The sequence below is a fragment of the Mytilus edulis genome, chromosome 3 (genome assembly GCF_963676685.1).
Source record: "Mytilus edulis chromosome 3, xbMytEdul2.2, whole genome shotgun sequence".
NCBI classification, from domain to species: Eukaryota; Metazoa; Mollusca; class Bivalvia; order Mytilida; family Mytilidae; genus Mytilus; species Mytilus edulis.
Genome location: NC_092346.1, coordinates 106,822,664 through 106,839,872, shown reverse-complemented (window position 1 = coordinate 106,839,872; position 17,209 = coordinate 106,822,664). Strand labels below are relative to the sequence as shown.

At 32.1% G+C, this 17,209-nt stretch overlaps 1 protein-coding gene across 2 annotated transcripts in view; it reads left to right on the top strand.

The window, feature by feature from the left end:
- The window catches only part of LOC139518132 (kinesin-like protein KIF28P), a 66,149-nt gene extending 56,928 nt beyond the window's left edge, over positions 1-9,221 (top strand). For both annotated transcript variants that reach the window (XM_071309823.1, XM_071309824.1), the window contains 5 exons: positions 678-797; positions 1,217-1,342; positions 5,338-5,493; positions 6,103-6,159; positions 7,387-9,221. In XM_071309823.1, coding sequence (XP_071165924.1) covers positions 678-797; positions 1,217-1,342; positions 5,338-5,493; positions 6,103-6,159; positions 7,387-7,467 — 540 coding nt within the window. In that variant the 3' untranslated portion in view covers positions 7,468-9,221. The remainder of the gene's footprint in view (positions 1-677; positions 798-1,216; positions 1,343-5,337; positions 5,494-6,102; positions 6,160-7,386) is intronic.
- Positions 9,222-17,209: the final 7,988 nt, after the last annotated feature.

Genomic DNA, 17,209 nt, shown 5'->3' with positions numbered 1-17,209 from the left:
ATACAAAGTTAATATACAATTATGAATTTATTTCACCTTCTCTTACAGAGTTATTGCCAATACAAAGTTAATATACAATTATGAATTTATTTCACCTTCTCTTACAGAGTTATTGCCAGTACAAAGTTAATATACAATTATGAATTTATTTCACCTTCTCTAACAGAGTTATTGCCAATACAAAGTTAATATACAATTATGAATTTATTTCACCTTCTCTTACAGAGTTATTGCCAATACAAAGTTAATATACAATTATGAATTTATTTCACCTTCTCTTAAGAGTTATTGCCAGTACAAACTTTATCTAGACAATGAATTGATTTCACCTTCCCTTACATAGTTATTGCCAGTACTAAGTTTATCCATGAAGTGAATTTATTTCACCTTCTTTTACAATTTTTTGCCAATACAAAGTTCATATACAATTATGGATTTATTTCACCTTCTCTTACATAGTTATTGCCAGTACAAAGTTATATATAATTATGGATTTATTTCACCTTCTCTTACAGAGTTATTGCCAATACAAAGTTAATATACAATTATGAATTTATTTCACCTTCCCTTACAAAGTTATTGCCAGTACTAAGTTTATTTATTTCGCCTTCTCTTACAGAGTTATTGCCAGTACTAAGTTTATCTATAAAGTGAATTTATTTCACCTTCTCTTACAGAGTTATTGCCAGTACAAAGTTTATCTAGACAATGAATATGTTAAAACATCAGAAGTAGAAAGCATGAATCCAAACTTCACTCATGAAAAACTTTTCCATTTTAAACCAGTCACTCAGCAAGTAAGTATATAGGAACATGTATTTATTATTCACTGGAATCAAGGTTTTATAATACGTCTAAAATAATAGCTTGGATAAATTAAATGAGACAGCAACCTTACACTACATTTATAGACTAAAGACATCTAGTTATATTGAAATATTCTTTATGTATAATGAATTTACTGTCTACAAGTAGAGAAATATTAAAAAAAAATGATTTATGAAAATAATTGAATATTTGGAAAATAAATTTGGATGTTTGAATTGATTGGATTATAGAGTATTTTGTAGAACAGATAAAGTAGCTTATAGTTATAAGGGGAAATATATCTTCTTGTATTTATAATTACAGTCTTTTGAAGGTAAACAAGGCTGCATCTTAACTACTCCCATATGTAACCATCGTAAATCTTTAATTCATACCTATATTTCTATAGCTTGTTGGCTACCTCCAAGATTCAGCCATAGTGATAGAAGTCTGGGGGAGACAGAAAGGAGAAGGAGGAAGTAAGGGATCTTCAGCACCAACCAAACCACCAATCAAAGCACCAGCAAAAATTGAGGTAAGATTAAAGCTGGGGGAGAGAGAAAGGAGAAGGGGGAATTAAGGGATCTTCAGCACCAACCAAACCACAAATCAAAGCACCAGCAAAAGTTGAGGTAAGATTAAAGCTGGGGGAGAAGGAGGAAGTAAAGGATCTTCAGCACCATTTAACCCTCTTGCTGCCGACCGTTTTTCAAGGTTGCATTTCATATGCCGGAAAATACGACAGGACAACGTCTGTGACGTAACATGCCAAACAACGACGTCATTCGATATATATGACGTCACGACATAATGACCAATACATTTGGGACCCACTGGAGAAAACATAACTCTGTTTTATCTTCGGTATTTTAATTGAAAGAGATACAGCATTGATGAGAAGCTTGCATAAATTTATCCATGGACATATGTGTCCCTCTGGCACTGCCGGTTTGGACATATGTGTCCCTCCGGCAGCAAGAGGGTTAAAGGACCAATCAAAGCACCAGCAAAAATTGAGGTAAGATTAAAGCTGGGGGAGACAGAAAGGAGAAGGGGGAATTAAGGGATCTTCAGCACCAATCATACCATCAATCAAAGCACCACCAAAAATTGTTGTAAGAATTAAGCTGGGGAGAAAGAAAGGAGAAAGAGGAAGTAAGGGATCTTCAGCACCAATAAAAGGACCAATCAAAGCACCACCAAAAGATGAGGTAAGATTTAAGCTGGGGGAGATATAAAAGAGAAGGAGGGAGTAAGAAATCTTCAGCACCAATTAAAGCACCACCAAAAGTTGAGGTAAGATTAAAGCTGGGGGAGATATAAAAGTGAAGGAGGGAGTAAGGGATCTTCAGCACCAATTAAAGCACCACCAAAAGTTGAGGTAAGATTATAGCTGGGGGAGATAGAAAAGAGAAGGAGGGAGTAAGGGATCTTCAGCACCAATTAAAGCACCACCAAAAGTTGAGGTAAGATTAAAGCTGGGGGAGATAGAAAGAGAAGGAGGAATAAGGATATCTTGCAAATCTGCTTAATTTCTGGAATGGTAAGAGTTTAAGAAGTCAGAGAGAAGACTCAAGAAGTATGGTGGCATCTGCACTGGTAAACATACTTAAGCTCAAGTAAGGGTATGGTTAGAGATTTAGTAAAGAGAAGAATAACTTGAGAAGTAAGGTGTCATCTGAGGTAAGGTGTCATCTACACTGGTGAACAAACCAGCTAAAGTAAGGGTATGGTAAGAGTTTAAGTAGAAAGAATGATAGCTAGAGAAGTAAGGTGTCATCTGCACTGGTGAACAAACCAGCTAAAGTAAGGGTATGGTTAGAGTTTAAGTAGAGAGAATGATAGCTTGAGAGGTAAGGTGTCATCTGCACTGGTGAACAAACCAGCTAAAGTAAGGGTATGGTTAGAGTTTAAGTAGAAAGAATGATAGCTAGAGAAGTAAGGTGTCATCTGCACTGGTGAACAAACCAGCTAAAGTAAGGGTATGGTTAGAGTTTAAGTAGAGAGAATGATAGCTTGAGAGGTAAGGTGTCATCTGCACTGGTGAACAAACCAGCTCAAGTAAGGGCATGGTTTGAGTTGAAGTAAAGAGAATGATAGCTTGAGAAGTAAGGTGTCATCTGAGGTAAGGTGTCATCTACACTGGTGAACAAACCAGCTAAAGTTAGGGTATGGTTAGATTTTAAGTAGAAAGAATGATAACTAGAGAAGTAAGGTGTCATCTGAGGTAAGGTGTCATCTACACTGCTGAACAAACCAGCTAAAGTTAGGGTATGGTTAGATTTTAAGTAGTGAGAATGATAGCTTGAGAGGTAAGGTGTCATCTGAGGTAAGGTGTCATCTACACTGGTGAACAAACCAGCTAAAGTAAGAATTGAGTTAGACTGAATTTTGAAGGTGAAGTTAGGATATTCTGCACCAGACGAAGAATCAGTTAAAGTTGGGGAAAGTTTCAGTAGACAGTTTTAACATATAGTGTTATTTTTTATCAGTATTTTCCATAAAATAAACGGTCCTCTTTTTAGCTCATCTGTCCCGAAGGGACAAGTGAGCTTATGCCATCACTTAACGTCCGTCGTCTTCCGTCTTCTATCGTCCGTCGTCTGTCGTCGTAAACTATTTCAAGAATCTTCTCCTCTGAAACTACTGGGCCAAATACTTTCAAACTTTAACTGAATGTTCCTTAGGGTATCTTATTTATAAATTGTATCCGAAGTTTTGATCTATCAACAAACATGGTCGCCATTGCTAAAAATAGAACATAGGGGTCAAATGCAGTTTTTGGCTTATAACTCAAAAACCAAAGCATTTAGAGCAAATCTGAAATGGGGTAATATTGTTTATCAGGTCAAGATCTATCTGCCCTGAAATTTTCAGATGAATCAGACAACCCGTTGTTGGGTTGCTGCCCCTGAATTGGTAATTTTAAGGAAATTTTGCTGTTTTTGGTTATTATCTTGAATATTAACATAGATAGAGATAAACTGTAAACAGGAATAATGTTCAGCAAAGTAAGATTTACAAATAAGTCAAATGACGGAAATGGTCAGTTGACCCCTTTAGGAGTTATTGCCCTTTATAGTCAACTTTTTTAACCATTTTTCGTAAATCTTAGTAATCTTTTACAAAAATCTTCTCCTCTGAAACTACTGGGCCAAATACTTCCAAACTTTAACTGAATGTTCCTTAGGGTATCTAGTTTGTAAATTGTATCCGAAGTTATGATCTATCAACAAACATGGTCGCCATTGCTAAAAATAGAACATAGGGGTCAAATGCGGTTTTTGGCTTATAACTCAAAAACCAAAGCATTTAGAGCAAATCTGACGTGGGTAATATTGTTTATCAGGTCAAGATCTATTTGCCCTGAAATTTTCAGATGAATCAGACAACCTGTTGTTGGGTTGCTGCCCCTGAATTGATAATTTTAAGGAAATTTTGCTGTTTTTGTTTATTATCTTGAATATAATTATAGATAGAAATAAACTGTAAACAGCAATAATGTTCAGCAAAGTAAGATCTTCAATTAAGTCAATTTGACCAAAATTGTCAATTGACCCCTTAAGGAGTTATTGCCCTTTAAAGACTTTTTTCACAATTTGTTCATCATGTTGACTTACTTTAAAAAATCTTCTCCTTTGAAACTGCTGTATCAATTTCAGCCAAACTTAGGCTAAATGAGTTTCAGAGTATCTAGTATAAATTTTATATTTTATTTCCTTGTATGTCAAGAAACATAGCTCCTATGGCTAAAATAGAACATAGGAGAAAATGATTATTTTTTTTTGGCTTTTGAAGAAAATAGGACGATCCAAAAAACATTTAAATAAATTGAAAAGCCAAAATAATCATTGATGAGAGATTTAACCAAAAGAATTAAGGTGAGCCATTCAGGCTCTTGAGAGCCTCTTGTTTTTGATACAGTGCCATTTTGTCACTTACCAACATGGTTAAATTTATTTATACATTGCCATTTTGTCACTTACCAACATGGTTAGATTTATTTATCACCATTTTGTCACCTACCAACATGGTTAGATTTATTTATCACCATTTTGTCACCTACCAACATGGTTAGATTTATTTATCACCATTTTGTCACCTACCAACATGGTTAGATTTATTTATCATATGTTACCTACCAACATGGTTAGATTTATTTTGTCACTTACCAACATGGTTAGATTTATTTTGTCACTTACCAATATGGTTAGATTTATTTATCATATGTTACCTACCAACATGGTTAGATTTATTTTGTCACTTACCAACATGGTTTGATTTATTTTGTCACTTACCAATATGGTTAGATTTATTTTGTCACTTACCAACATGGTTAGATTTATTTATCATATACTTATGTGCTGCAAATGCTTTGTTTTCACCAGTGATTAAGTTTGTATTATTTATCATGTTTGAAGAAGAATTATAATCAAATTTCTGTATTGTTACTTTTGTTTACATAATTTTGACCTTTTGAAATTTTAAATGTGATTGTAAACTGCACTACGCTATCTTACTTTGATTCAGAAAAAAGAACAGCAGACAAAGAAGGATGTAGGACCAGCCAAGCCTGCTGTTGCAGCATCTTCTGCATCTGTATCAAACAATGAAACTCAGAACAAGAAAATGGCAGATGAGGTTAACATGTACAAGAAGAAAGCTGCTGACTCAGAAAAGAAAATGGTAAGTTTCAGACTTACAGTACTAGAAAGCCGTCATATCAAACAATGTCTTATTTTAGGCATATTGTCCCACTGTCATATCAAACGATGACTTTGTTAGGCAAATTGTCCCACGTCATATAATTCTCCATAAACATTGTTACTCAAATCTTTTGAAACAGTTTCTACGGGAAAATAGAGAACATTATTTGTTTACAGAATTCCCAAAATTTAAGACCACTTGGAGTTTGGGATGCAATAATAATGCTTCAGTAACATTTCTGCCATCCGTGAATACTGTGGATTCATTATTATTCGTTGGATACCAATTTTCGTGGATTTCGTGGGCACAGTCAAACCACGAAATTAAATATTCAACGAATGATAATTTTTCTATAGGTTTGTATGCAGACTTCAGCAAAACCACGAAATTAAATATCCATGAATATGCAAGTTTTTCTTAATCCACGAAAATTGGTACCCACGAAAATAAATGAATCCACAGTATTACTTTTATTACTCCTAATTTGCATCACAATTAACCTATTTACTTGATATTGAGGTATATAGTCTACCTGGTACTATTTATATATTTTCACAATGTAATTGTAGTAATGTGTCTCTATTACAGACTGAGGTTCAACAGTTCTTGGCTAACAAGAAAAACCAAGGAGTTACCCAGATTTCTGTAAGTAATTTATTAAACAATTAGGGAGAGCCTTTATAAAGAAAAGAGGGCTGAAAACATCCAATGGTTCATTATCATATTTTGGTGTTATATTAGCTTTTTCCTGTATACAAACATTGTGCTTCACCTTTCATTCTGTCTTAGACAAACTCATAAATTAATCAAAGATAACATAATGTTATTAGTTGTCAAATGTAATCAAAGTTGATATGAAATTACTGGTTGTTTTCTGACAAAGTAATCAAGTTGATATGAAATTACTGGTTGTTTCCTGACAAAGTAATCAAGTTGATATGAAATTACTGGTTGTTTCCTGACAAAATAATCAAGTTAATATGAAATTACTGGTTGTTTCCTGACAAAGTAATCAAGTTGATATGAAATTAGTGGTTGTTTTCTGATAAAGTAATTAAAGTTGATATGAAATTAGTGGTTGTTTTCTGACAAAGTAATCAAGTTGATATGAAATTACTGGTTGTTTTCTGACAAATTAATCAAAGTTGATATGAAATTACTGGTTGTTTTCTGACAAAGTAATTAAAGTTGATATGAAATTACTGGTTGTTTTCTGACAAAGTAATCAAAGTTGATATGAAATTACTGGTTGTTTTCTGACAAAGTAATCTAAGTTGATATGAAATTACTGGTTGTTTTCTGACAAAGTAATTAAAGTTGATATGATATTACTGGTTGTTTTCTGACAAAGTAATCAAAGTTGATATGAAATTACTGGTTGTTTTCTGACAAAGTAATTAAAGTTGATATGATATTACTGGTTGTTTTCTGACAAAGTAATCAAAGTTGATATGAAATTACTGGTTGTTTTCTGACAAAGTAATCTAAGTTGATATGAAATTACTGGTTGTTTTCTGACAAAGTAATTAAAGTTGATATGATATTACTGGTTGTTTTCTGACAAAGTAATCAAAGTTGATATGAAATTACTGGTTGTTTTCTGACAAAGTAATTAAAGTTGATATGAAATTACTGGTTGTTTTCTGACAAAGTAATCAAATTTAGTATGAAATTACTGGTAGTTTTCTGACAAAGTAATCAAAGTTGATATGAAATTACTCATTGTTTTCTGATAAAGTAATCAAATTTGATATTATTTACTGGTTGTCTTTTGATGATTAAAGATAATACTTGATTAAGTCAAAGTTTTATTATAATCTGGACATATGTCATCAAATGAAAACAAAAACAAATTTGATTGTTATTTTTCAGATATCTGATTTAGAGTCTTTATTAGGAGGAAGTGCTCCGTCAGGAGGAAGCAATAATTCCTCTGCCTGCACTGTACAGTAATCAACTAACTATACAGAAAGAGGAGGAGAACAACAATTCATCTGCATGCACTGTACAGTAATCAACTAACTATACAGAAAAATGGAGCTATGTTACTGCTCATGTTACATTCAATATTAATTACAATATTTCAATACTAGTTCTAAATAGGATAATATATTTCAGGAAATAGTAGATAACTTTCATTACCCATAAGTTGTTTTTTTAAATTGTTAAACTTGTCTTTGTGAAGATTAAAGGAGCTGGTTTCAACTAAAGGTTTACAAAGACATGCTCTACAAGGAATTAGAGTACAACTAAAGGTTTACAAAGACATGTTCTACAAGGAATTAGAGTACAACTAAAGATTAACAAAGACATGTTCTACAAGGAATTAGAGTACAACTAAAGGTTTACAAAGACATGTTCTACAAGGAATTAGAGTACAACTAAAGATTAACAAAGACATGTTCTACAAGGAATTAGAGTACAACTAAAGATTAACAAAGATATGTTCTACAAGGAATTAGAGTATACTTCTTTCAATCATTTAAGCTGTGATAATTCTTTGTGCTTTATAATTCATAAAATAATTAAATGTTACTTAGTTTTACAGTTTAAATCTTGTAAAATAATTTGATTTGTATATATGTTATATTGTCTGGTTTTTTTTTAAGTTTTATTTCTCACCTGGTAAGTGTTAATTTTGTCAAAACTAAGAAATGGTTCTTGTACAATCCTGAAGTAGATTGAATCAGCTGCTTGTTAATGTAGTGTTGAGATGTATAGTTCCTTGGTTCTAACTGTCTTTATCATTAATGAACAGTATATGATACCTTCTAACCATTATCCTTCCTGAAAGGTTAGTATTGTAAGATTTTATCATGTAGGTTTCTCTTAAGAGATGTATTTTTCATTCATGTTTGTTATTTTATGTCATAATGGTGTTGGGCATTTGGAAATATTGTGTATAACCAATGTATGTCTTTTTATTCTCTGTATACATGATTTATTGTGTATAACCAATGTATGTCTCTTTATTCTCCATATACATGATTTATTTTTACAAATCAAAAGTCTCAATAATATAAATCAAATCCAATGAACATAAAGTAGTGTATATGTGTGTAAACTCCTAACAGATAAATTGTGTATGCACATATCAGCTCCAAATCTCTTAATGTTCTGTGGAATCTATAAATCAAAAGTTTATTTTTGTTTATCTAAAGTAAACTCACTATGAATTTCTTTTTACACTACCTGTTCTGTAAATTTCCAGATATATGAAGTTCCAGTGTTGTTATTTATTTAGCTGATATGTGTAAATATAGTTTCAATGTTTATATTTAACTGTGTAAGCAGTTTTACAGTTTAAAGGATGCAATATAATGGTGCAAGATAGAAAATTACAATCAAAAATATTGTCTACACATTTTATATTCTTTTAATAATTGCAAATGTTTGTATTTTCATATTCTCAGCTACTAATTTAGGAAAGGAAATTGTTGCTATGGTAGCTTGTAGATTGAGAAACAAATGTTTTTAATAGTTTGCCTTGATTTGTAGTACCAATGCTGGATTTTAGTCTTATTAAGCATAATACATGTCAGGTTTTAAAGGATGATTGCTATTCTTCATGAATTATTCCATTGAAAAATCAGCTGTTCTGATGGTTCAAGAATATGTTTATCAGTTTGTTTTGAATCAATGATTCTTCTATTTTAAAACTACCACATGCTATACTTATTGATTAGGTCAAGAACAAGTGTTCAAGATGATTCAAGAAAATAAACCTTTGAAAAACGAAAGGTTCCAAAATTTAAAAGTTTTAAATTTAGGATATAAGATGTCCTGTATATAGACCAATAGTTTGTGTTGTTGACAGAAGGTGGGCATTCTGTTTTCCAGTCTGACAGTCTGTTCCTCCTTCTTTATCAAGTAAGTTTTTTTTTAGAGAGAAACGCATTAAATATAAGAGGAGAACAACGACACATCATCAAAATGTTATAAGCCAAACTAAGGATTTCACCAAGATTTTCATTTTCTAAACATGAAAATGTTAGTGAGAGCAGTGCACTGTGTCCTATAGAAATATATTATTTATAATCTGTTATTTATGACAATCTACACATTTTTATACACCCATTATATATGATACACGCAATCTTGTTTGATGATTGCATTTATAAGTTAGTAAAGTATTATAAGTATATAGCTTTCCTATATGCACAAGTATTCAGAATTTATATACCTATTGTTATTTTACTTATGTTGAACTGTTCATACATTTTTTGTTTGTTAATTTTCTGTTTAGTCTGATTATTGTAAAATACTGTTACTATTACTAGCAAATTTGCAGCCAGGAGATATATTTTTGTCACTTACAGAAAATGTACAGGAACGTCTGGTAATTTCTAGTAATTTGTGATGATTTATTGTATTGTCATGGAAAACCCCACTTTCCTGTATCAGGAAAAAGTTTTTTTGGGGGGAGGAAATGATTCTAGAATTGGAAAAGATTTGTTTGTTATTATCCAGAAAGAAAAAAATGTATATGTGTAAATCTCAAACAAATATAGTGAGAGTCTGCAGAAATCATGATCTTTAAAACAATATTGCAAAAGAATATGACTTTTGAAGTAACTTAGTGATGTCTTTAAGACTTTTCATCACTTAAAGTTTGAGGGGTCTTTGCTTGATCAAAAACACAGGCAGCAGTCAGAATCACCAAATCTGAACACATAATGTAGTCAATACCTTATTATACATTGCTTAAAGTTTGAGGGGTCTTTGCTTGATCAAAAACACAGGCATCAGTCTGAATCACCTAATCTGAACAAATAATGTAGTCAATACTTTATTTTATCGCTATTTTGTGCATTTTTCCTTTGATCTTTTTTTTGTGATAATTTTCATATCATGCTAGTCGCTTGAGATGGAAAATTATCGCTAGAAACTAAGCATGCACGTGGTGTTGCTAATGAAATTGACATGAACTTGACATGAAACTGACAACATCGTCATAGGTAAAATTGCGATAAAAAGATTATCATTGTTCATCTCTACTCAATTGCCTTTCTCAGTCTCATTGAGATGATCACCGATAATCTATAAATACATTGCTATGAACAGAAAAAAAAGAGATTTCTAATGAAGCATTATATTCTGATATTTATCAGTAAATATTGTATTTTTATAAAAATTTATGATAATGTAAATAAGGAAATGCTTACAGAATATAAGAGGTAAAAAAGGTTGTCATTAAGTATGATAAGAACTAACATAGCATAACTATTATTTATTACCTTGTGAATTGTTAGGAAATTTCTGTTGTAAAATTATAATATGTGAAGTTCAGTTGATATAAACTTTTCCCTGTTTTTTTTAATTTTATTTGTTGTCAAAACAACTTGAAATATGTAAAAATTTAATTTCCAAACCAACTACATATATGTAAGACTCAGATCGACGTCCGGCCTCTAATCGACGTCCATTTCTCAAATCGACGTCCGTTCCTTAATTCGACGTCCAAATCTGACGTCACATTCTCAAATCGACGTCCAATATTTCTATACTCTAATCAGACGTAATGTATTGCCAAAACGTCGTCCGATTGATTGTAGTCGTCTTTATAATTCATGTTCAATATCAATAAATAATAAAATACTGGACTTGATTTACACTTATACGTATACATGTTTTGTAGGTTTCTTATGACAACTAAGTTTTCAAACATTTATACATACTTTCCATATACATTTCTTCAAACTGTTACCTGAGAACATACATGCTCCCTTGATGAAGGCGTAACCTTGAACCATAATGGTTTACTTTTATAAATTGTTATTTGGATGGAGAGTTGTCTCATTGTTACTGATACCACATCTTCCTATATCTACATTAATGTTTATCTTGATAAAAAGTTAATACAATTGATCCACATTATAGTGTGTGATTCCTATTCATAATAATAAATTGCATGCATGTGAATGTATGGCAATTAGTAAGCAACCCAACGACAAAGAAAACCAAACGAAATCTAGAATCTTTATTCAGTCTTCAACAATAGACAAGAAATTGTTAAGATGCACAGCCAATTGTTCTGAGAATATTATAATTCGGACTCTGTAAGGTTTTTTTCAAACAGATTTCTTGAAATTTACACGGGGAATGAAACGTAAACGCAAGAAATTGGCATTATGTTTTGCTGTTACACCACTGTGTTAGATTAAATGCGGTGCTCACTCACATGTTTAACCCCGACATATTCTGTATGGGCCTGCAGTGCATTGGTTTTTCGATGGTTTATGTCTGTAGTGTCATATTTGTTTTTCGGATTTTTTTATATATAGAAGACCGTTAATTTTCTATTTTGAATTGTTTACATTATTTATGTCGTGGCCTTTAATAGCCTTTGTTGTATGGGTTTTTATCATTGTTGAAAGCCATATGGTTAATAATTGCTCACTTTCATTTTATTTGAAATCTTGTGTATAGTTTCGAAATTCTCGCTGCAAATCATACCAATCTCTAAAATTTATATAAAAGTTGATATCACAACCTTTTTACATCCTTAGTCTAGTATGTATTAATTTGGAAGAAAAAAAACAACACACATTTCTTTTTAAATAGATTTTATTTTTCTCACATAATTAATATGTTTAAAGGTTTAAATGTTTCAGCTTCTATCGGTTCACTTCAGTTTTGTATTCTGTGTCAAAAACGGACGTTGATTAGAGAAACTCAAAATCGTACGTCGATTAGAAAATGCCAAAAAAAATGGACGTCGATTAGATAGACATAAAATTGGCCGTCGAGTTGGAATGTTATTTCATTGTGACGTCAGATTTGGACGTCGATTTGAGGAACGGACGTCGATTAGAGACCGGACGTCGATCTGAGTCTTACATATATATAACTACAAATTTCAAAAAAACTTTTGGCAATGAGTGCCCAAATTTCCTTACACCAAAACATATTCTGATCTAGGGTATAAAATATATAGCACAACTAGATATAGTATATATTCTTGTCATACATTTTTTGTGGTATTTTATTTTTGATTGAGAACTTTCCGTTTTGAATTTTCCTAGGAGGTCAGTATTTTTGTTATTGTACTTCTAGCAATCTTGCAAGTTCAACTTCTGTTTAATGTACTGTTGTGTACCTGTGTATCATTTTTAAAAGTCTAAATAATGCCTTAAGGAATAAAAAAAAATGTATTAACTTAACTCTTGATCTAATTTAAGTGACCTTATTTGGGAGATTCACAAGATATTGACATAAAATAGTCGATTATTGAGAACTTTTTTTTAAAGCTGCACAACTGTAACAAAACAGATTTCGTAAAAGGGAGCAAATAATAATAAACTACACTGTCTGTGTTAATAAAGTTTTGTGGAAGGATGTACTCTTCATTATTTCTAAACATCTCTGAGTGAAACAGTCATTATGTTTTGTTTTGTCAAAGTTTTATTGAATTTACTTAATGGCTATAACCAGGAACTATCTATAACAACTTAATATAGAAAGTTTTTTTGCAAAACTGCAATGACGTTCATAGATTCAACATATTTTTCTGCAAATAGGAGGAATTTTATAAGATGTTTGATTTAAGGATCAATGTATCCCAAATTATAGCTTCTTTCTATTTTTATACAGATATGTTCTTTGTTCTCTGTTAGTATTTATGAGAAAATTATATTTTTTGTCTAAATATTTTCCGTCCATCATTGAAATTATTGATATGAGTTGTTTATTTTTAAACTGTAAAAAGAACAAAATAATCCGTCCCAACTTTTGACCTAATTCTGTTAGAGAATGTTTATCTACCTCATAGATTAAATAGTTAGACGTAGATCTAACAAGTTACATATTAACAGTGTTAACAAACATTAATTGTTATTAGATTTGATAGAAATTACATGGTTTGTATAATTAAAACAGCTATTTTAACAGAAATTAGTTGTTATGTGAAATGCAGATAATGATAATGATTGTAGACAGCCAGTGGCTCAAAATGTATAAAATGAAAATTTAATTACTACAATAATGTACAATATGTTACTGTTTCGCATCATTTCTGAAAACGAACTAAGTTTTTATTTCACACAAGTCTCTACCATTAACCTAGCCTTCAGCAATCACATGTATGTATTATCTATTTTATAGTTAATTTTACATCTGAGTCTATTTATACACAATCTGTGATTGATTTATACTTTATTATAACAGAAATTTATTTACAATCAGTTTTGTTGATAATATATAATTATATAATAAAAGTCTGTTACATTTTGTTGAATTTTATATCAATTATTCATCCAGTTATCGAGACTCATTGATCAATATGATGTCTTTGACCCAGTTATCAAAACTTATTGATCTATATGATGTCTTTCATTCAGTTATCGAAACTCATGGATCGATATGATGTCTTTGATCCAGTTATTGAAACTCATTAATCGATATGATGTCTTTCATCCAGTTAACAAAACTCATTGATCGATATGATGTCTTTGATCCAGTTATCCAAACTCATTAACCAATATGATGTCTTTCATCCAGTTACCAAACTCATTGATCAATATGATGTCATTGATCCAGTTATCCAAATTCATTAATCAATATGACGTCTTTCATCCAGTTACCAAACTCATTGATCGATATGATGTCTTTTATCCAGTTATTCAAACTCATGGAACGATATGATGTCTTTGATCCAGTTATTCAAACTCATTGATCGATATGATGTCTTTGATCCATTTACCAAACTCATTGATCGATATGATGTCTTTTATCCAGTTATTCAAACTCATTGATCGATATGATGTCGTTTGATTCAGTTATCGAAACTTATTGCTCGATATGATGTCTTTGATCCAGTTATCTCATTGATCGACATAAAACGATTCCTCTCAAAGTTTTGAATTTTTTTTTAGAAATTGGAAATGCATCTGTCACTGTGATGTCATTTATCATCCGAAAGTCTATGCAGTACTTCAGTTACCTGTTTTATAAATTTAGACAAAACACGTAGACAATTTTATGATCAGTTGTTTCAGTGATGTACCCAATACCATGGATAAATGAAATTCGAAAGTACATATTTATCATGCACTCTAATGATTAAACTAAACTGGAATTTAATCATGTCAATATATTATGTTATGATACGGATAATAAATGTCCAAAACTGCATGTAAATAATATCACTTTAATGACAACTTCTTCGTAACACATACCTATCGTTCCAGTCTTGAAGATTATGGTTTAATAAAGAAAATCAAATAATGCTTGTTTAGTTTTTTTCTTATATGTTAACTTCATATTCCGTCATATCAGTGAATAATTGAAAGTTTGGCGACTATATTGAACGCATCAAACCATCCAACTTGAAATAAAAGGCACAACAGAAACAGTAGTAACGTCTGTCTTATGTCTTGAATTGTAGTTTAGAACAAAACTTTACGACAAGAGATGACAATTTTCCAATTGTGAACCTTCCATTGCTATTTAGCAACATCCCGTCAGCGCTTTAATATTAAGTTAATATTTTCACAGTGATACAATATCCTAATGAATCCGACGTAATTTTTTTTATATCAGCATTCCAATCTACGACTATAATAGGGGTATATCGAGTCCTCTGCCGGTTTGCGACCGGTTTGAGACATTAGCACAGTCTTAAATATTCCGCCATTCTCGTTTTCAGATTAACCAAGAGAATGCCGAACGTTGTCTTTGTTACCTCATCGAATTTTCTTGCAAAGAAGTTTAGTTGAGACAGGTACATCTGCATTCTGAGAGGTAAAATGGTTGTTAATAAATAAACTCATCATAGATACCAGGACTAAATTTTGTATATACGCCAGACGTGCGTTTCGTCTACAAAAGACTCATCAGTGACATTCGAATCCAAAAAAGTTAAAAAGGCCAAATAAAGTACGAAGTTGAAGAGCATTAAGGACCAAAATTCCTAAAAGTCAAGACAAATACAGCTAAGGCAGTCTATGCCTGAGGTAGAAAAGCCGTAGTTTTTCAAAAATTCAAAGGAGTCTTTATGACATTTAAGTCTCTGTATAAGGACTTTACCAAAATATAAGTTTTTATTAAATACCATTACAGACAAATTTCTACGATGCCTTTCTTCCGTAAACAATTAATTAATTCTGAAATCTGTTGTCGTGGTCGACAACCGATAGGGATACCACGGACCAATTTAATGCGCAGTGTCGACCAGAAACAAATTCTTGTCGAAATTAGACTCGGTATATTGTCTCTTCTCGGGAAATTTTTGAACAGTTGCTCTAGAGCTAGCACGAAGTACTTTGACTTTGTTGAACGAGGAATACTGCTTTCTCAAAAGTTGCTAAGACAGGGCTATGAATCAATCAAATTAAGGTCATTACTCAAGAAATTTTACGGTCGCCATCATGAGCTGATTGGCCATTATGACAAAAGTGTGTCAGAAATCATATCTGATATTCTTCCTCAGTCATAATAACCCTTTCATCATTACCGAACTGAACAAAGAAATAACACGACGGGTGCCGTATACGGTGCAGGAAATGCTTACCCTTCCGGAGCATCTGATTTCACTCCAGGTTTTTAGTGGAGTTCCGTGTTATTTCTTATTTGTTATTTATGACTGTTGATGTAAATGTCCTTTAGTTTTTTTAGTCTTTGTTAACTCCTTGGTTTTGATTGTTATTGTCTACTCATAATCTTTTCATCTTTGTGCCTTGTCCCCTTGGTCCTTCTTCAGTCCTCATACTGCCTTTTCTCCCTTCTCTTCCACTTATACCCTTCCCTCTCCTAAGATTAAATATAAAGGATCAATTCAAATTGAGTTCTTAATGGGAAACAGTTCTACGTAAATAGCGACAATTTTATAGTTTCAGCTATTTCCCAGAAACCATATATTTTAAGTAGAAAGTGGTAATGTACATAATTAATCATCTTGTGTTCCAAATCTAGAATTACCTACTTTGCGTGTTCTGTAATTGTTAACGAAAGTAGTGTAAGGAAAAGATATTCCCCTTCCTGAAATCTGTAGTTGAAATGAATGAAGATAAAACACATGTTTAACTTGAAAACACCATCTATCATCAAATAATGGTTTTGGATATATTCATATGCTTTTGATTATTCCTCTGTGAAAAAAGCAGTCACGTCTCAGTCATTACAGCTGAACGGACGTGCTGGGCCAGCTCTCCTTTACCCGCTATCTTCGATGAGGGTTTACAGTTAGATGATCAACGACATACTACTTTAAAGGGTGACGAAAGATACCGAAGGGACAGTCAAACTCATAAATCTAAAACAAACTGACAACGCCATGGCTAAAAATGAAAAAGACAAACAGAAAAACAATAGTACACATGACACAACATAGAAAACTTAAGAATAAACAACACGAACCCCTCCAAAAACTAGGGGTGATCTCAGGTGCTCCGGAAGGGTAAGCAGATCCTGCTCCACATGTGGCACCCGTAGTGTTACAAATCCGGTAAATAGTCTAATTCGGTAGGTCACATTCATGAAAGGGTTAAATACTTAAGATGACAGAAACCAATCCATGCCGTACAGATAGACGTAGTAGTTGGCGTACCCGCGTTAACATGCACTCCAAAACAATTGTATCATGGGGAGTGTTATGCCGATTAACGTCCGAGGGCTGTATCCTAGGCTGTTGGGTGATACGACCTTCATTTCACTGCCTCACGGCTTTGGTCCTGATAACGCTTTCCTGTCATCTTTA